This window comes from Aedes albopictus, chromosome 3 (genome assembly GCF_035046485.1).
Source record: "Aedes albopictus strain Foshan chromosome 3, AalbF5, whole genome shotgun sequence".
NCBI lineage: Eukaryota > Metazoa > Arthropoda > Insecta > Diptera > Culicidae > Aedes > Aedes albopictus.
This window is the reverse complement of record NC_085138.1, coordinates 330,807,119-330,829,016: the sequence shown is the minus strand read 5'-3', so window position 1 is coordinate 330,829,016 and position 21,898 is coordinate 330,807,119. Positions and strand designations below refer to the sequence as shown.

Genomic DNA, 21,898 nt, shown 5'->3' with positions numbered 1-21,898 from the left:
ATCGATTTCAGTGGATGAAAGATTTTCTTTGAGAATTCCCGTAGCATTTTTTTAAGGAATCCGTGAAAGATTTTGTAATGAAGTACTTTGAGATATTTCTGAAGAAACTAGGAATAAGTTTCTGAAGAAATCCCAGAAAAACTTCCGAACCACCTTACTGAAAGAATTTCTAAAAACAATTCAATAGTATTTGCTGAAAATTCATGTAGGAATTCCTGAACAAATCCAGCGATGGTTTTCTGAAAGCAGTAGTTTGAGAAAATAATTGAAGAGTTTCTCAAATTATTCTCTAAAGATATTCAGGATGGAATGTCTGAAGAAATCCACGCCAGTTTGACTTTAATAATTTTTTTAGAATTTCCGCCCAGACCTTATTTTTTTTTGAAAGTTGTGTAAGCATTTTTGGATGGATTTCTAAAGGATTTTCTGAAATACTTCTGCAAGAAATTCTGAAGGAATCTGTAAAAGATTTTGTAGTGGTATCTCCGAAGAAATTTTTAACACAAAGCGGAGAAATTTCTGAAGAAATTCCTAGACAAATTACTAAAATTAAAAAAAAAAATGTCTGGAGGAGTTTTTGTAGTGGTATCTCCGAAGAAATTTTAACACAAAGCGGAGAAATTGTTGAAGAAATTCCTAGACAAATTACTAAAATTTCAAAAAAAAATGTCTGGAAGAGTTTTTGAAGTTATTCTTTGAGGTTTTCTGAAACAATCCACTCAAGATGTTCAAGAAGAGTGCTTGAAAATTCTGGAGGAATCTTATAGGAATTGCTTTGAAAATACCTGGAGGAATTCCTTGAGTAATCCCTGAGCAAAATGTCCAAATAGGGTTATTTAGGGTATTTTCGGCAAGTTTGTTCTCTACGCCATGGGGGGTTTTCGTCGGTCAAATTGGTTGAAACGTGGTCGTATTATTCAGCTTTAGTGGAAAAGATTTAAGGCCAAAACAGAGAACAAAACTGCCGAAACTACATAAATTCCCTTATATCCTTGGGAGACTGTCTAAATATGAAAGAATGTGGGCTTCGTGGCCGCGCGGTTAGCGGCGTCAGTCGTCTAGGCGTTTCGTAAGCTTCGGAGTGCGGGTTCGATTCCTGCTCCAGTCGGGGAAAACTTTTCGTCAAACCGGAAAATTCTCCATTGGGCCACTGGGTGTTATGTGTGTTGTCCGTGGTCTAATGTTAGTGCTTGTTCAGTCTGTGCAGCCTCTGGCTGAAGACGGTGTGTAGTGTCTCTTTTTGAATTCTCGTGAATATTTCTAAAAAAATCTTTGGACAAATTTTCCAAGGAATTCCAGGGTGATTTCAGGGTAAATAACTACATAGAGGAATCCCTGAGCGAATTTCTCAAAGAATCCCTGGTGAAATATCTGAAAAAAAAAACTCCACTCACAAAGATTAAAATGCATATACAGGCGGTTTTCTTAAATTCAGGAGGAGAAGTTTCCAATATCGTAAATGATATTTTTCTTACAAAATATTGTAATATTCACAAAGGTTTTTTATTATTATGTTTATATAGGTAGAGAAAGATTCAAAAACTCTGGTACATTTTTTTAGAAGTCATTTGGTCGGTTACCTCATATAAAAAAAAACGCTACACCGTCTTCAACCAGTGGTTGCACAGACTGAACAATCACTAACATTAGGCAACGGGCTACACGGAACACCGAGTGGATCAGTGGAGGATTTTTCGTTTGACGAAAAGTTTCCTCTGACTGGAGCAGGAATCGAACCCTCACTCCGTGGCACTCAGAATACGCCTAAACGACTGACGCCGCTAATCGCACGGCCACGAAGCCCACCAATATAAATTATAATGCATTAGGAGCGGACCTGGTGTGATTGTCAAAGCACGTGCCTGTTTCGCCGAGGACCTGGATTCGAATCCCACTCCCGACAAACTCACAAAACATGAGTTCCTATGCCTTCCTTCGAAAGGGTAGTAAAACGTGGGCCCCGAGATGAACTAACCCTGGTTTAAAAATATCGTTAATAAAAATAAAACAAGATGACCGAATTTATAAACAAATAATCTTAATTTAAAATAAAGGCCCTAAAAATTTGCAAATCTTTAAAAGGTTATGTTGTATGTTTATGAGAGCGCTTTTCCATAGTAGCGTATTTTTTATCTGGAGAGCTCGTTATTCAGTAAGTAACTTGGAGTAACCTCGTTTACACCACTGACCCCAATGAGGACGTTGCGTCAAGTAGAATAATAATAATAGCAATGGTTTTGCTTGAGCTTTTTGACTAGAAGTTGTATGCTACGGAGACTCTGGTTTTCTCGGTCTAGGGAATGATTTATTTGGTCTTGTTTCAAGCTGTTTGTGTGTTTTTTTTTTGTTTCTGCACTCTTGTTAAAAAAAAGATGGACAATTTAACCCTTGAAAAAGGCCAAATAAATCAGGCCGAAACGTCAGGCAATGAAAACTTAATCATTTGAATTCCTTAGATTGAGAAAACCAGAATCTTTCTAGAATAATATTATAATAATAAAAGTAAATTGCTAGTTGAATTCCATGAGGGCAAAAATATTTTAACTAATGGATCACTTCGTCGAAAAAAAAACATAGTTACAGTGTCCCGATAGACTTGGGACCGAAACATGAAGAGCAACTGTTCCCGAAGGTGTCCATAGGTCGACCGACGCCAACATGGATTACGAGGGCTATCGTTGCCGTCAAAAAGAAGATTTGAACGTATTTTGTACGCTGAATGAGGAAAATGGCAAAGGAACGTGAGATCCGAGACTCATAACGATTTGATGGCTTAGAAAAGTCTGAAGTCCCTTTTGATCCCAGTGAACTACTGATTACAATCATTGTAATGCTTTTACCGTAATTAATAACGTGAGCTTATGTAATGTTGGTTCTTCGAGACCTGTTTGACTGATTAGATATTGGAAATCAATGTCCGGCATTCAACATCTACTCGTTTAACGCCATCATGAATTCCAAAAAAAAAAGCATCAGGTAATATCTGTCGCGAGATAATAATATTAATAAGACGTGTACTGTTACTTCTCTGTTGGGAACTACTGCATTTGGTTTCACTGCTCCACTTGGTAGCTATCCGCATGTCCAATCCGTAGATTCCGAAACCACTGGGATTTCATTGGTTTACAAACTTGGCCAATTTACTGTAAGTAGTACTCCTAGAAGCCCTTGGAACTGTCCTGTATAATATCCGTAAGATATTGACTCAATGCCTAGCTGATATTAGCTTATAAAATTACGTGCTTCATCAATCTTCCATGAGGCAAGTACAAATGTTAAACGCCATAAAATTGATCTGACCTTGCTGCATATCATGCCTGACGTTAATATTCACTACTCGGTTTTGGAGTAGATTATGTTGGTAAAGAAAAAAAAACTCCATCCATCATCTTTCATACGATCATTTACATTGCAAACAAACGTAATGATTAGGGGTAGTTAAAACCGTCAACCTCCGAACAACAAAAGTGGTTTCCTAGGTATCTCTTCATTTCGGAGTGGCTTCGCAAAGTGATCGTAAAACCAGCAGCGTAGATAAGTCTGTTTTTTTTTTCATTCGCTCCCTTGACAGGAACACCAGAATTTATGACACGCAAATGACGAGTCGGGCATACTTAACAATGATTGCTATAGGTCTTTTACTGGTCATCGAAAGGGTTCGTCTGCGCGGTCATTCTGAGGTCTGCGTATAACAACTACTGCCGCAGTCCAAGAAAAGGGATGCATTAATTGATTTTACGCTCTGTGCATTAACACCGGCATAAATTTAAATTGAAGATGGGATGCTATAGGACGTTCTGGGTGACCATCTGGTAAACCATCAGGGCGGACTTTCGTAAAAATAGAAACATATTCATAAAAACTTTTAAGATTGACATATCTAAACTAGATGCATTTTCTCCGTTTTGTTGTTATGTTTTTATTAAATAACGAAGTAAATTTTTGAAATCGGTTTCTTTATAAATACGTATGTATTTAGAAATTTTAACTGCTTCTTCATGTTATAGGTGCCTCATACGCAAAGATGCATTATTTTCCCTTGAAGAAGAATATAACAATTCTCAACTTTTATATACCTAGTTGTGTGGATTTGTACCACCATCTGTCTGTCACAGAAGGTCACAGTATCCCAGCATACCCCACCTTTAAACAATTCCAGTGGAATGCAGAACTAATCAAGGTTTTACATTGTAATCAATTCCTTCGCTGCTGAATTAAGCGACCTGCCCCAACTGAAGGTTACATAATAGCAGCTAATTAGCATGTAAATGTAACCCAGACTGGCCAGGCCAGGCACTGCCATCCATCCGATCCATCCAACCAAGCATGTCAACAATGTCAGAACAGCTCTTCTCATTGCTAACCGTTGATGACAGGCCCTTGTCCCACCATCGCGCAGCGGTTGATATCACTGAACTCCACAACCGTAATAACAGAAATTAACATTTTTCCCTTCTTTTTTCCCCTCCCATTTCGTTCCGCACAGGTGACGTCCTGTCCGGGGTGTGCTTCGTGGGCCAACTGGACACTCACTCGTTGGCCATGTTCCTGCTGATTCCGCTGTGCATCTACCTTTCGCTGGGAGCGATATTCCTGCTGGCCGGGTTCGTGTCCCTGTTCCGCATTCGGACGGTGATGAAGCACGACGGCACCCGAACGGACAAGCTGGAACGGCTGATGCTGAGGATTGGATTCTTTAGCGGGCTGTTCATCCTGCCGGCGCTGGGCTACTTGGGCTGTTTGTTCTACGAGTATTATAATTTCGACGAATGGATGATCCAGTGGAACCGGGCAATGTGTAAGATTTTTTCGATTCCCTGCCCGGCCACCAAGTACAACAGCAACATGGTTCCGGAGGAGGAGAAACCGATCTTTCACATTTACATGGCGAAGTACGTGTGCTCGATGCTGGTCGGGGTGACGTCGAGCGTTTGGCTGTGGTCCGGCAAAACCGTGGTCAGCTGGAGGCAGTTTGCCGAACGGCTGCAAGGTAAGGACGCCCGGAGCCGGGGAGCTTATGTTTAGTAGAGAAGAGGGGAAATTAAGAATGGGTCATCCACGATGCTGGAGAATCGGAATGAGATTTCTAACCATATTGTATACCAACAAACCCCGTAACACCTGTTTTTCGCGAACCGTTAGAGAGTTTATGAGTGTGTTAGCTTTATGGATGACCGCCCGAAAGTAAGGTCCAAAAAAAAAACAAACAAACTATCGACTCATGCTCTCCTCGTAGAATAGATACCAGCGAAACAAAAAACTGAGAAAACAAAACGTGTGAAGTGTACAGACTTGATTTCACTCTCAAATGTATAAAAAAAGTGCATAGCGATACCAGGAGCGTTTTTTTTTTTCTATTACTGAATCTCTTATCGATGTTATACTCTATCGATTCAATTGGAGGAACAGTTGTTTTAATAGACCGAAAAAGTTCTGTTTCTGACGCCATTTGACACTACTTAAAGAAGTTTTGTTAGAGCAAAGAACGAACGAACGGAACTTCCGGGGCTTTCTCTGCAAAACAAATATCATCCCGTCCAAATATGGAAATCACACGGTTTTCACATTAAATCTGACTTTTAGTGCCATTTTGGATTACTCCAGACGTTCCTTTTAGAGTTTCATTCAGGAACCCCATCTGTGGACTGCGCCAGGCATACCATCTAGCTAGACAATCACCCAGGAACGCCAGTTAATTCCTACAGAAATTTTATCTGGGGATTCCTCCAGGAATTCCATCAGTATATCATTCCAGAAACACCAGCTAGGATTCCTTCAGGAGTTGCTGCTGGGGATCCATCCACGAAGTTCCACCTTGGATGCCTTTTGCACGTTCCTTCACATGCCTTCATGAGCTTCTTTTGGGGATGACTCCACGAAGTTCATGAGAAGCTTCATTAGGGATTTCAGTCTAGTCTACAGGAGTTTAGTCTAGGATCCGAATTCGATCTACGTATTTCGACAGGAACTTCGGAAGGCTTGTATCAAACTTTTTAAGGATTGCCAGAAACAACTCCTGGAAGATTTCCGTAAGAAACACAGATTGTCTACTACACGGAAAAAGTTGTGTTTACGTCTTTTGAACATGAGCTTTATTTTCGTGTGTTTGTGGTCAGAATTATCAAAACAAATATTTTCGGTAATGCTGAAGGTTCTTACTGAAAGCTTGTGGTTTCATGATAACGTTGGGAATCCTCTGGATCCTTCCTATATCCAGCAGATATTTCCGGCAAGCCGACAATTCAGATAAGGTCTTCTTCTACTTTATGGCTCTACGTCCTCATTGGGACTTGGCCTGCCTCACTTCAACTTAGTGTTCTTTGAGCACTTCCACAGTTATTAATTGAAGGGCTTTCTTTGCCTGCCATTGCATGAATTTGTATATTGTGAGGCAAGTACAATGATACACTATGCCCAGGGAGTCGGATTGGCGATCCTAAGCCTTAACCATTAGGCTAACTGGAGACCCCAATTCAGATAAGGTGTGCGGATGAATTTGGATGTTAAAATCCCTCTAGAAACTCCGCCACAAGGGTTTTTCTTGAAATTCCGTCAGGGGATTGCTCTAGAAATTCCTCTTGTAATGTCTCCCAGAAGTTCTCACAAGATGTCTTGTGTCTATGTGATTCTGCCAGGGTTCCTAAACTCCGACCGTTTTTTCCCTGAAATTTCCTACGGGGTTCATACAGAATTTCTGTCCATAATATCTTCCAGAGGTTTTTCCAGTAATGCACCTAGAGTCCTTCGTGGGATTCCTCCTGCGTTTTGCTCAAGCACTTTTTCTTGAGATTTCTACGAGAAATAATCTCGGAATCTCCACATAAGTTCCTCTAAGGATACATCGCAGATGTCGTGGCGGAGTTTCTCTCGGGATTTCTGTTGAAGGATTTTCGCATTTTTTTCCATATCCTCTTGGGATTTCTCTAGGAGATCTTCCTGTGAGTTCTCTCTGCGTTATTACAGAGACTATTCCTGGGATTTCACCTGGAGATCCTCCAAGGATTTCTTAAGGAATTATTCACGAATTATCTACTGGAGTTCCTCCTGTGATTTCTTCCCCAAAGTTTATCCTGTAATTTTTTCAAGAAATATCCGTGGGCTTTCTTCTAGAGTTTTTCCTTGGATTTCTACAGAAGTTTTAGCTGGTACATCTCCGAAAGCTTCTTTTTAGATTTCTTTTGAAGTGTTACCAAAGGGTTTCTCGGAGTTTCTCACGGGATTTCTCTCAGAAAATTCTGATGTAGGTCCTAGGATGTCTCTCAAAGCTAATCTGAATTTACCCTGCACTTTCTTCCAATTATTTTACGCAGTGTTTTCTGGAACTTCTGCGGGAGGTTTCGCTGGTATTGGAGCTCTTCCCGTGATTTCTTTCGAAGCATTTTTCAGGCTTATCCTTGTAGATGTTGCTTGCAGTGATCAGCATTAAATTTTGTTTAACTCGGGATATTCGCAGAGGTTTTCCCGGAATCCCTACCAGAAATTGTCCTCAGATTCTGGAAACCTCTTTTAGGGATTTCTTTAATAGTTGATCCCTGAGTTCTTGCGGCGATTTTTCCGAGAGATTTTCTCCGGAATGTTCCTTGTAAGAAATTCACGGAGAAATATCGGAAAAATTACAGCGTAAATCTTTCAAAACTCGAGGGGAACTTCAGAAGAAATTCTTTAAAAAGGTGAAACATCTTGGGAAAAAGTTCAGGGAGTAATCCTGCGAGGAAATAACAAAGAAATTCAACTGTAAAAATGTCTAACGGAAATCCCGGAAGAAACTACGGACGAAATCGCGCGAGGAAATCCAAGTGAAATGTCCTGGAAGAACTTGTGTGAATGTCTCACAAAAATCCCGAGAGAAATTGTTGGAAAGCTTTACCGGAAAAGCACCAAGAGAAATTCATGAAGGAACTTTTGCTATGTTTTGCATGGATCAACTTTTGGCAAAAACACCGAGAGATACTCCAGCAGAAATTCTGGGACGAACTTTAGTGGAAATCCCAGGAGCAACTTTCGGAAATCCCGAATTCGTAAAACAACCTCTGGATGGAAAATCAAGAGAAATGGAGAAATCCCAAAAAAATCTCTGGCAAACTTTAAGAGGAAATAATATTGGTTTCAAGAACTCCTGGGAAGAATTTTGTGTGAAATTGCGAAAGAGTTTATATTAGGAATGAGTGTTTGAATGTCATTCCTTTTTAAAAGAAGTTTTCGATAGAAATGTCACACTAATTTCATGTAATTAACCCAGGAGAAATCTTGGAGAAATTTAGAAATAATGTATTTTTCGAAATAAAAAATGACCAATGAGTAGACACCCTGAAACATCAGGAGGGCTCAATGAAGGAATTTCTGGAGTATTTTCTGAAAAATCTTCTTAAGGATTTGCAGAAGGTTCCTCTGGACGATTTCCAGAAAAAATTCCTGGACAAGGAGAATTTCCTGCTATTTGCCGTTAACCGCTTCTAACCGCTGCTAGCAGTTGTTAGTAACGAATGAATACGGATTTTTCCTGTGACATTTCTCAGGAGAGAAGTGGCATTTCTCATTCACCTGTTAAATTGCTAGAAGGAACTTCTGGAGGAATCCCAGATATTCCTCATTTACCCGGAAAAATGCTTGAAGGAACTTCTGGAGGAATCCCAGGCTAATCTTCAGAATGAAATGCAGTAAGAAAACCTGGAAATATTTGTAAGACGATTATATAAAGAATCCAGCACGTAATATGATTTAAAATCAAAGTGCCAGATGAACCATATTCACAAATACCAAAAAAGGAACTCCAGGAGAAGTTATTGAACCTACCCCAGTTAAATTTTCTGAAAAAAATGACAGATGAATAAAAAAAACTTTTGGAGAAATCCTATAAATACTATTTAGTGAGACCCCAGAAGAAACTCCCAGATAAATATCAGATGGAATTTCAGGAGCAGTTTCGGAAGAAAATCTTGGATGAATTCCCGTAGAAAATTCTGAAAAAAAACATTGGAGAAACACTTGGAGCAATTTGGAAAGGAAAATATCTTGATGAATCTTAAAAACAAATTCGTTTTCTGGTATTTCTCCAAGAATTCCTTCTGAGGTTCTTGCAGAAGCTCGTTTTGAAAAATTCACACAAGTTCGCAGTTCCATCAAAAAAGAATTCCGAGAATTCCTTCAGAATTTGCTCAGTAATTGTGTCCGTGATTCCTCCAAAAGTCACATCTCGGGCTCGTGGAAATTTCTTCCAAAGGTCAAGAAATGTTTTCAGAATTCTTATAAAAGTTTGTTTTGGGATTCCTCCAGAAGACCCTTATAGGATTTCTCTAAGAATTTCTATCAGAGATTTATCCATATCTGAAAGAAATTTATTCAAAAGAACTTCCAGGATTCTTTCAGAAATTCCTTCCTGTATTCCTCAAGGAGTTCCTCCCAGGATTCCTCCAGGAGTTCTTGTCGGGATTTTTCCAGGAGTATTCCCGGGATTTCTCTAGATTGTCTTTTTGGAAATCCTCCAGGTGCTCCTTCCGGAACTCTTCCAGAAGCTCTTTACGGGATTTTTCCAGGAGTTTCTTCAGAGATTCCTCGAAGAGTTTTTTCCTAGATACCTCTAGGAGTTTCTTCCAGAATTTCTTCAGGTGCTCCTTCCGGGATTCCTCAAGGATTTCCTTCGTGAATTCCTCCTGGAAACCTTTCTGGGATCCTCTAGGAGTTTGTTCTGGGATTCCTCATTGTGTTCCTTCTGAGATTCCTAAAATAATTCCTTAAGAAATTCCTCCTGGAGTTCCTCTTTTTTTTCATAGATTCTTCCCGGAGTTTCTTCCTGAATTCCTCCTTGAGATCCTAACGGGATTCCTTAGAGGGTGCTTTCTGGGATTTCTCTGAGAGTACCTTCGGTAATTTCTCCAGAAGTTCTGGGATTGTTTCAGGATTTTTCCAGATAATGTTACCGGAAGTTCCTGCCGATGCCGGAATTTCATAAGGAGTACCCTCTGGTACTTATGAAACAGTTCCTTCAGAAATTCCTCCTGGGATATCCTCAAATGTTCCTCCTGAAATTCCTAAATTAGTTCTTTACGAGATTTCTTAAATAGTTTTTCACGGAATTTAGCAAGGACTTTCATAAATTTCTCCAGGAGTTTTTCCAAAACGTAACTAGATGTTTTGGATTCCGTCGAATGCTCATTCTTGAATTCTTTCATGGATTTCTTCTGGGATTCCTTTAGAACATCATACCTGGATTTTTTCCAGTAGGGTTTTTCCTAGTTCCTCTAGAAGTTCCTTCCGGAATGTTTCCAGGAATTCTTTCCGGGATTCTTCCAGAAGCTCCTTCCGCGATAGCTCCAGGAATTCCTTTCGAAATTTCTATGGAGTTCCTCCAGGAGTTCCTCCAAAAATTCCTTCCAGGATTTCTCTAAGAGATCCTTCCAACGTTCATCCCAGAGTTCCACTAAGATTTCTTTCCTGGAATTTCTTTCAGAATAAATACCTCCAGGAACCCCTGTAATTTCCAGGATTTCTCCAGGAGATCCTTCTGGGATTCTACCAGAAGTTCATGGCGAGTTTCCTTCAGGAGTTCCTTTCGGGATTCCTTCCTGAGCTGCTTTCAAGAAATTATTGCAGATATTTTTTTTGGATGAATTCAGAAATCACCCATCTAAATCCATTAGGAATCCCAGAAAAAAAACTCCAGAAGATATCCTGAAAGAATCTAGGTCAGATGTTCTGGAGGAATCCCAGCAGAAACTTCTGAAAGCATCATGGGAGTAACTCTTGGAGGAATTCCGGAGGGAACTTATGGAGGTATCCTGGATGACTCCAGGAAGAAACTCTTGAATGATTCCTGGAAGAATCCTAGAAAAAACTCCTGTACGAATCACAGAAGGAACTTCTTGAATGAACTCCTGCAGGATTTCCGGATCAAACTCCGGAAGGAGTCTCGGAAAGAACTCCCGGAGGCATTTCGGAAAGAACTTCTGGAGGAATTGAAAAAAAAAGTCCTGGAAAATCCAGGTAAGATGTTTTGGAGGAATCCCATAAGGAATATCTGAAAGAATTGAAGAAAGATCAGGAAGGAATTCGGAAGAAACTCCTGGACTTATCCCGGAAGGAACTTTTGAAGGAAATAGAAGAAACTCCTAGAAGACTCCTGGAAGGAACATCTAAATGAATCCTGGAAGAATTCCAGAACGAACTCCTGTAAATCCCACAAGGAACTCCTAGAGGAATTCCGTATGAAAGTCCTGCAGGAATCCTGGAAAGATTTCCTTGAGGAATCCCCGCAATGGACTCCCGGAGGCATCGCGGAAGGAACTTTTGAAGAAATTAAAAAAAAACTCCTGGAACAATACAGGTAATTCCTGAAATAATTCAGGAAAGAGCATACGAAAGAATCCAAGAAGGAACAATCTAAGGAATTACCAAAAAGAAAGCCTTGTGGAATCCCGAGAGGAATTACAGGACGAATCTCGGAACTCTTTGGAGAATTCCGGAAGTAACTTTTGAAGCAGCCTTCGGGAAGAACCCTAGGATGAAATTCATGGAATAAATCCTGAAGGAATAGCTTTGAAAAATCCTAGAAGGAACCTCCTGAAGCATCTCGGAAGAAGCTCTAGGAGGAGTCTTGAAAGACATTTCTGGAAGAATTCTGAAATGAGCTTCTAAAAAAATCTCGGAAAGAACACCTGGAGGAATGCCGGATGAAACTCTCTAAAGAAGTAGGAGCTTCAGTTCAATGGATATTTAACAGTTTAATCAAAATCACCATTTAACTATTTCAGAAATGTTGCGAGCATTTTAAAATTATGTGTCAATTGTATAAGCAAATGTTTTAGCATAGTTGTGTTTTTCCGAAATTATTTTGTACGGTTTGTTATGAGTGTTGTTGTGTTTGTCTGGAGTGTTATTTCAAATTTGCACACTTCAAACGATCGGTTGTTTTCTCAGTTCCACCCGAAAACCGCCCTAATAAACGAATAATCAAAACATAGAATAATCTCGACCACTGTACTGCTTGGTAGTCAGCGAACAACGCGCGCGTATCCTGTAAAAAGTAAACTAGTAAACCTAGGTATATTTCGAAAGCTTTGTTCAAATCCCGACATTTGAGCGAACGTTGCCAAATATGTAGAGATACTCAACAATTTTCTGTTGACACCCAAACATACACACATATACAAACACCTTTTTAGTTCTTAGTTCTTAGTCGTTAAGTGCAAGTCCTCTTAGTCAGCAAGCTACTTAAGTTGATTTTACTTAGTTGTTCTGATAGGGAACTCGTTGTTTGATACTTTGTGTAAAATTGTGTATTAGGTTCACCGCGTAGCAGTTAAGATAATTTCATTTCATAGTTAAGTTGATCGAATTGTGTCATATTGTTAGACTTCGAGAACCGGAGCGAGTGAATAACGTCAATGGATGTTTTCTTTTAACGCATTTTAAAAAGTGATTGAACAATAGTAGTGTATGTAATTACAACAAAAAAAAAAAACTATCGCGTAGATAACTCTCTTCGTACGCTCTAGTAGATGAATATGAAACCGCATTTTTGTCCGAATCGAAATAAATAACGAAATTATACATCGTTGGTATTAGTCGTGACGTTAATTGACAGAAGAAAAACAAAATGCAAGACTTTAATAAAGAACATTGAATAAACTGTACAAAATATGGTTGTTTTTATTGTGTGCTCACATTTCCCTCGGCTTAGGATGATACACGCTAAAAACTATCTCCCAGAATCCCGTTCTACAGAGCTTACTGAGATACAATCTAACCAAATGTCGTTTTTCCATCCAGGTAAGTAATAGTATCAATCATCTTGTGCATTGAACATATTTCAATGAAACATTTCTAGCGTGCCATCTCGCTGGCTGTTAAGAATCCCGTAACCGATCGAGGCCATTAAGCCGGTTGACCGACCGGCTATTGTTTTCAAATCTGCTTCGTACAACTGTTCCTACATGAAGCGTAAAAAGCAGAAAAAAACTTGCCGAGAAAAAAGTTCCAGCAACATACGAGTAGGGTAGGTGTCCTGGTTTTGGCCAAGCTTCTGAACTGCTTATGATTGGTAATATTATCAAGGAGCTAAATTTTCCTGAAGTGAATTCCCAAATGGAGGAGAACGTGTCTTTGGAGCAGACCTACTGAAGCCCGTACCCTTTCTTTGATTTTGTTGTTTGATTTTCCTATGGACATAATATGTCTTTTTCCAGTGTGTGTGCATCTCATGTCAACTGTCAATCCTCCACCGAAGTGCATCTGTGCTACATCGTCACCTATCACTCTGAAAGTGTCACGAGCTTCGTGTAGATGCAGTGATACCTACGAATATGATCTACAATGGACGAGCGATTGCATCATCATTTACTCTACCTTCCCTTTACTTATTTGCTTTTGTAGAACCTCAGGCGTTTCTTGTCTAAAAAAAGAAGAGCGCCAGCTGGTTCATACTGAGGAAACTTTCTTCATTGTAGGCAGTGATTTCTTGGGGAAGTATTACTGCTTAGAGATAATGGAGTATTTTTCAGAAGTTACTACCAGCTGTCATTGGCGTAACTAGAGAGGGGGCCTGGGGGAAATTTAAAAAAATCTGAAAACCACTGTCGTGGTGACAAACATAGATCTATAATAGACATTTATATGGCATAATATGTGTTTAAATTGACAGTTATTGGAGACTATTCTCAACTTGTCACTCTTTACAAGATCATTGTTCAAAATGGTCTATGTAATTAGTAAGTTTTGATTGCCAAACATTATATAACCAGAATTATATAAATAGCAATGCTTTGTACATCTTCTTTTTTAAATCGCTTAGACCAAGCCCACCCGTGGGCTTAATACTACACACGCAACAGCACGTCGTTAACGATTTTTAATTTCGTTATCAACCCATTTTCGCACCGGTCGTTCGTTTCCATGTGAGTAAAATAATGATCAGTCGCCTTTGCGCACCGGTGGTCTCTATTCTCTCCGTACCATCGGTTTTTTGCACTTCTGTAAATCATCGCAATATTTTATGTATTTCTATGGGGTTATTGCAAATCTTATTCAGTATAATAATTTGTGCTCATATTATGAAAGATGGGGTTTTGGATAAGACTGAAAACTGTTAGTAAAAATTGAATTCAAATAAATAATTCCCTTGGACATTTGTACCAGTTTTGGTGCGTTTAAAGATATCATTTTCTCAATAATTTATGATTGTATTTAATCCCGGAATTCTAGCAATCTTTTTTTTAAATTATATGTTTGTTGCTTACTGTATGACTTGTAGGTTGAATTTTTATCTAAAATAATATCCATCTCTTCAATATTCATGTTGCCTTTCTCGCAAGAAATTTATTTTAATAATTAGGTTTATTGAATAAGGGCCCATATAGCCGAGGCGGTAAACGCACGGGTATTCAGCATGACCATGCTCAGGGTGACGGGTTCGATTCCCGGTCGGTCCAGGATCTTTTCGTAAAGGAAATTTCCTTGACTTCCTTGGGCATAGAGTATCTTCGTGCCTGCCACACGATATACACTACACATGCAAAATGGTCATATGCAGAGGAAGCTCTCAGTTAATAACTGTGGAAGTGCTCATAGAACACTAAGCTGAGAAGCAGGCTTTGTCCCAGTGAGGACGTTACGCCAAAAAGAAGAAGAAGTTTATTGAATAATTACATCCCTTGCATTTCCAACACATTTATAACGTAGTTGTCTCCTTCGCGTAGGTCAAGATTCTTGAATCCTGGTCATAGTAGAAGCTGTCTTCTAACAGTCTGCGATAAGTTTGCGCAACCTTTTTTCATTAACGTGTATTTTAACATCAGCTAATTCTATACTCAGTCACAACCTTTTAGTTACAAAGCATCACTCGCAAATCTTAATATATATTGTGATCTTTTGGATGCTGGAATATGAATATTTTGTTGGAAGCAGATTCTATGCGCTTGAAGTAGACTGCGTATTTGTCAAAGTACATAATGAGCCCACTCTCCTTATTGGCACTTTATACAACAATTGTTGTATTTTAACATCCAACGCCTTGCTTTTTATATAACGAGGAACTTACAATATGGCAGTCCTGCACACCGCCTATTTTAATTGGTAAAACATGGCAGCTCGACTACATTTTTTAAGATTTTTATCGGTATGATTTAGTTTTTACCAAAAGAAATAACTGTAGTGTTTCTATGATATCTGAGTTGAGTTAGGTACAGTCAATGCATCTTTGAAAAATCGTAACTACTCTTATCTAATCTCATACATACGCGGAATCACCCTGGAAAGCAATAGTGTTACTTTTCTTGTCAATACTGATGCTTGCAGCATATCAGAGATATGACACATGCATCAAAGCGGCTTGGTCTACTGCGTTGTATTTACGCGCAAAGATGATTCTTCGAAATATTTGGAGTACAGAATATTTTATTTCGGCAAGGTACTTCTCTAATTTACAGGGGAGGAAGGATGCGTGGACGGTGAAGTTACCCATTTCGCACACTTTCTTCCTAATGTCTCGTTTATTTGATTTATATTTTCAAATTTATATTTAATAAACCACCCACTGACGACCACCATTTTCAAGAACAGCAATCAAACCAAAACTCTTTTGCCTTTTTGAAATATACACGACAAAACGAAACGCGAGGCACAGCTCTTTCAAAGCGGAGGATCTCAGCCCGGAAAGTGAAGAAAGAAAACCTTGTGCTCACTTATTAACGTCAAATAGTTTCATTTCGGGTTAGAAAATACGCATATCTTCTCACCGGAATCTGCATCGGATGACGATACTTTTGAAACTTGTCGGAACGAACTTCGCGAGTTATTTATTTGGACATTTTTCTTAATGTGCGAAACTAAGCTTGCTGCGTAGAAAACCCGGCTCAAACATGTACGTGTTAAAACAGCAAAACTCACTGAATTACTATACATTTCTTCTAATATTAGTTTCGAGACGATCGACCGAATCAAAAACTAAAGGTGCGATTATGAGCAATCGTAACTATTTTTAAGAGAAAATCAATACATTTTCGATATGCATGATCCTAAAATTGGCGAAGAAGCGAAAACTTTATTCATAACATACTTAAGCAAAGCTTGTCAATTTAAACCTATTATTTTTCTGTGTTTGTATTGTCACTCTATCACAATTCTATGTCAGACAATTTGTTGTGTTATTCGTGTAACGATCTATGATATTGATATTTGATGCAAACTAAAATAAATTCCTACCTATACAAAACAAGAAAATCATTCTCTAGAAACTATATACCTACCAGGCAACAAATCCATACTCATGTTCTTTCGTCTCCTCTTTACGCTACCCAGAGAGCTAAACGCGAGAGAGCGCACGAGCCTACGGATAGAGACCGTACTTTGCGTGTCTCTATATTCTAAGCCCTGCTACGAACCGTACGTAAACTTTTCGCTTTCGAGCCCTACTTAGCAGCGACCGGTGCGGTTCGCTTCTTTGTTCGGGGCTCTACTTAACGTTAAAACGCTTGATTGAGCCCATGAGTGGGCTTGGTCTTAGAAATTAATTCTTAATGATAATTTCCAGGAATTCTCTGATGAGTATCTTTAAGAATCTTTGAATTTTCTAGCAGCATTACTGCAAAATATGGTTAAGTGCTTCTTTGTGGAATACTTTGTGATACTTGATCATGTGGGAAAAAAACTGGTTGAATTTGCAATGGACTTCCAGCAAAAGTTTTTGAATTCCTAGTGAGAATAGATGTTACATAATAAGAAATGATCCATGTAGCTCAAGCGTAAATGCGAGTGTATTCTTTAAAACCATGCTGGCCAGGGGTATTTGTGCGTCTATCAAACAATGCACACATTCAAATGGCCATTGATGAAATTTTCATATATTTAAAAGCTTTTGCTGCAAGGGGTAATCTTAAAAGTATTCATGATTGGATTCCTTAAAGATTTCTCGGATATAATTGTGAAAGAACTCCTGGATGACTACTTGGAGAATTTCTTGGCTTCTGTGTCTCTCTAAAATTATCTAAAAGAATTCCAATACAAACCGCTGGAGGTATTCCTCTAGAAATCCTTCAAATTATTCAAAAAAATCTACAAGTAATCCTAAAAAAACCTGGAGTGAATCCGTGGTAAAGGTTATGAACGGATTACTGAAATTTTTCAACTAATCGCTGAATAAATTTTTGATAAATCCAGAGAAATTTTGGAAGAAATCATTACAAGAATTCTCGGAGAAAAACCTGCAGAAATCCCTGGAGAAATTTCTGAAAGTATAACTGGAGGAATTCCAGGATGAATTCCTGGAGGAATCCGAAGAGCAATTATGCGAGAATTTCAGGAAAAAAAATCTGAAGCATCCGCATCTGAAATCCCTGTAGAAATTACTAGCAAAAAATTTAGATGAATCCTTGGAGGAATTCCTGGACCCATTCCTGGAAGAATCTCTGGAGGAATTCTTCGAGAAATCACAGGAGGAATTCCTAGATGTATTTCTGGAGGAAATCCTGGACAACCTTCTGGACAAATTCCATGCGGAGTCCCTGGAGAAGTTCCTGGAGTAATGCCTGGAGCATTAGGGAAATTTCTAATAAAATTCCAAGATAAATTTCTAAAAGAATTCACAGATGAATTTCTGGAGGAATTCCAGGAGGAATTCTATGAGGAATTCTTGGAGGAATTTCTGCAAGAATTACTGGAGGAATCTCACGGAAGAATCCTTAGAGGAATCCTTGAAGGAATTTCTGATGTATTCCTGGAGGAATTCCTAGTGGAATTTCTGGAGGAATCCGTGAAATAACTCCTGGACGGATTTCTAGAGGAATCTCTCTCTCCTCTTGGCGTAATGTCCTCATTGGGACAAAGCTTGCATCTCAGCTTAGTTTTCTATGAGCACTTCCACAGTTATTAACTGAGAGCTTCCTCTGCCAGTGACCATTTTGCATGCGTATATCGTGTGACAGGCACGAAGTTACTTTATGCCCAAGGAAGTCAAGGAAATTTCCTTTTCGAAAATATCATAGACCGACCGTGAATCGAACCTGTCATCCTCAGCATGTTCATGCTGAATACCCGTGCGTTTACCGCCTTGGCTATATGAGACCTTTCTAGAGGAATCTCTGGAGTTGAAATTCATGGATTAATTCCTGGAGGAAACCTGCAAGAATTTCCGGAGGAATCCCTTGGAAAAATTCCTATAAAATTTCCTGGAAAATCTCCTGAAAGAATATCTGAAGCAATCTCTGAAGGATTTCCTGCAGAAATTCTTGGAGAAATGCTGTAGGAATTTCCGAAGGAATTCCTGGAGGGATTCCTGGATCAGTTTCTGAAGAAATTCCTGTAGGAATTTCTGAAGAAATACCTGGGGTAGATCTTCGTGGAATTCCTGGAGAAGTCCCTGGAGAAATGCATGGAATAATTCCTGGATAAATTTTCAGAGAAATTTCTGGGGGAATTTCTGAAGGAATCATTGGAGGATTTCCTAGAGGATTCCTGAAGAAATCCTTGAAAGGAATTCCTAGAGGAATCTCAGGAGGAATTCATACAGGAACCCCTGGAGGAATTCTTGGAAGAATTCCTGGAAAAACTCCGGGAGGAATCCCTGGGGGATTTCTTGGAATGAATTCTGAAGGAATCCTTAAAACAAATTTCTGGAGGAACCTCAGAAGAAATTCCTGGAGGAACTTCCGGATAACTTCCAGGCGGAATCACATGCGGAATTCCTGGACAAATGTCTATAGGAAATCTCGGGAAATTCCATAGAACTATTCATGGAAGAATTTCAGGAGGAATCCCTAAATCAATTCTTTGAAAAATCCTTCAATGAATTCCTGGAAAAATCTGTAAAGGAATTCTGGAAGAAATCCATGGAGAAATTTCTAAAGAAATACCTAGAGAAATTCCTAGAGGAATTCTGAGAGGAATTTCTGGTGGAGCTCCAGGAGAGATTTGAAGAGGGATTTCTGGAGGAATTCCAGGAGCAATTTCAGAAGAAATTTGTGGAAGAATTACTGGAGGAATCATCGGTGGAATTTCTGGAGGAATTGATGGAATAATTCCTGGAGGAATTTGTAGAGGAAACCGAGGAGAAGAAATTCCTGGATTAATTCTTGGAGGAAAACCTGGAAGGATTTCTGGAGGAAATTCTGGAAGAATTCCTGAAGCAATTGCTGTACGAATTGCCGAAGAAATGCCTGGATGAATTCCTGGATCCATTTCTGAATAAATTCCCAGAGGTATTCCTGAAGAAATACCTGGGGTAATTCCGGTGAAATTCGTGGTAGAAATGCCTGGATGAAATCCGGGAAGAATGCCAGGGGCAATACCTGGAATAATTCTTAAACGAATTCCGGAAAGAATTTTTGGGGAAATTTTTAAGGGAGGATTTCCTGGAGGATTCCTGAAAAAATATTTGAAGGAATGTCTAGAGAAATCTCAGGAGGAGCTGATGCAGGAATCCCAGGAGAAATTATTGGAATAATTCTTGGATAAACTCTGGGAGGAATTCTTGAGGAAATTTCTTAATGAACCCCTAGAGGATTTAATAAATAAATTCTTGGAGAAATTGCGATAGTAATTTCTAAAGGAATGCCTGGAGGAACCCCTGCCACAAAAGTTCAGCCTATTGGACGCAGTGGCTTAATTTCCCCAACAGGGGTGGAAAAAAATCCCCTGGATGAATTTCTGGAGACATGCCTGTATTAATTGCTGGAAGAGTATCTCGAGGGATTCCTTAAGATATCCTTTAAGGACACCCTGGAGAAATTCCTTCAAGAATCCCTGAAGAAATTCCTAAACTAATGCCTGGAGCAATCTCTAGATAAATTCCTTGATGAATTCCTGGTGGAGTTTTTAGAAGAATTCTGGGAGGGACCTCTAGAAGAATTCCCGGAGCAATCTCTAGATGAATTCCTAGAGAAATCCTGGGATGATTCCATGGAGAAACTCCTAGGAGAAATTTCTAAAAAAACCTCTTGAAAAATTCCTAGAGGAATCCTTAGAGAAATTTTTAGAGAAATTCTTGGAAGAATTCCTAAGAAAATTCTTGGAAAAAATCCCTGGAGGAATCCCTGTAGCAATTTCTGGAGGAACCTCAGGAGGAATGCCTGGAAAGTTCTGGACAAATTCCTTGCGGAATCCCAGGACGAATTCCTGGATAAATTTGTAAAGGCATTTCCGGGGAAATTCCGAGGAACTATCCCTGAAATGAATTCCTGGAGGAATCTCGAGAGAAATTCTGAAAAAATTCCAAGATAAATTTCTAAAGAAATTCCAAGAGAAATTTCTGAATAAATTGCAAGAGATATTTGTTCCAGCAGGAATTCCGGGAGGAATTGCGGTAGTAATTTATGAAGGGATTCATATGGGAGTTCCTGGATCAATTCCTGGAGGACTTTCTGAAGAGATTATTGGGGTAATTCTTAAGAAACCTCTTGACGAATTCCTGGAGGCATCCTTAAAGGAATTTCTAGAGAATTACTTGGAAGAATCCCTGGGGGAATTCTTGGAAATAAACCTGGAGGAATCCCTGAAACAATTTCTGGAGGAACCTAAGGAGGAACTTATGAACAAATCTCTATAGGAAATCTTGGGGAAATTCCGTGGAACTATTCATGGAAGAACTCCAAGAGGAAATTCTAAATGAATACCTTGAGGAATCCCTGAATGAATTCCTGGAAGAATCTCTAGAGGAATTCTGGTAGAAATCCATGGAGAAATTTCTGAAGGAATTCCTGGAGAAATTTTTAGAGGAATTCTGAAAGGAATTTCTGGTGGAGTTCCAGGAGGAATTTCCAGATGAATTTCTGGAGAAATTCTAGGAGGAATTCCAGAAGGATTTTCAGGAGGAATTACTGCAGGAATCATCGGTGAAATTTCTGGAGGGATCCATGAAATAATTCCTGGAGGAATGTGTAGAAGAAACCCTAGAGAAATTCCTGGATCAATTCTTGGAGGAAACCCTGGAAGAATTCCTGGATCAATTCTAGAATAAATTCCCAGAGGAATTCCTGAGGAAATACCTGGGATAATTCCTGTAGAAATTCTTGGTAGAACTCTTGCAGAAGTCACTGGAGAAATGCCTGAATGAAATCGTAGAGGATTGGCAGGATGAATACCTGGAATAGTGCTTGAAAAAAATCCGGGAGGAATTTCCGAAGGAATCTCTTGAGGAGTTTCTGGAGGAATCTCAAGATTTATTTCTGATGAAATACAAAGTTCGATTTCTGAGAGAATTCCAGGAGGAGTTTCTGATGAATTGTCAGAGGAAATATTGAAGAAACCGCTAAAATTCCTGAGGAAATCCTGAAATCCTGGATTAATTTCTGGGGGAGTTTCTGAAGGAATCCCAACAAGAGCTCTTGCAGGCATTTTTGAAAAAATCCCGGAAGTCGTATTTGAAAGAATAACAGAAGAAATTTCCGGTGAATCCCTGGAGGAACTCGAAGTAATTTCTGAAGAAACCCAATGAGCAATCCCGGAAGCAACCCCATGAGGAACTCTATGGAATCTCAGGAGAGCTTTCTTAGTGAATACCTGGAAGAATTTTTAAATATATTCCTGCAGAAATACTTCGAATCATTCCAGATGTAATTATTGGAGCAATCTCTAGTGGAATTCTGGAAGGCATATATGAAGAAATCCCTGTAGAAATCTCTTAATACCTGCAGAAACACCTTAAAGGATCTCTGGAGAAAATCCTTGAGGAAATCTCGAAAAAAAAAACACTGGAACAATTACTGGAGGAACCTCTAAAGATATCCCAGGACAAATCCCCGAAAAAATGTCTAGTGGAATCCCTAGATGAATTCTTGATTGAATTTCTGGAAGAAGCCATGATGAAATCACTGAAGCAAGCTATGGGAAAAAAATCTTGGAGGAATTGTTCGTACTCATATAGTTTACGAAACTATGAACAAATCTAGAACAGTCATTTTGATTACTCAAAACT

The 21,898-nt window shown here is 39.1% G+C and overlaps 1 protein-coding gene across 1 annotated transcript in view; it reads left to right on the top strand.

The window, feature by feature from the left end:
- LOC109427048 (frizzled-like) overlaps positions 1-12,634 on the top strand; it is a 131,827-nt gene extending 119,193 nt beyond the window's left edge. Inside the window, exon 5 of the mRNA XM_029865283.2 lies at positions 4,487-12,634. Coding sequence (XP_029721143.2) covers positions 4,487-5,025 — 539 coding nt within the window. The 3' untranslated portion in view covers positions 5,026-12,634. The remainder of the gene's footprint in view (positions 1-4,486) is intronic.
- Positions 12,635-21,898: the final 9,264 nt, after the last annotated feature.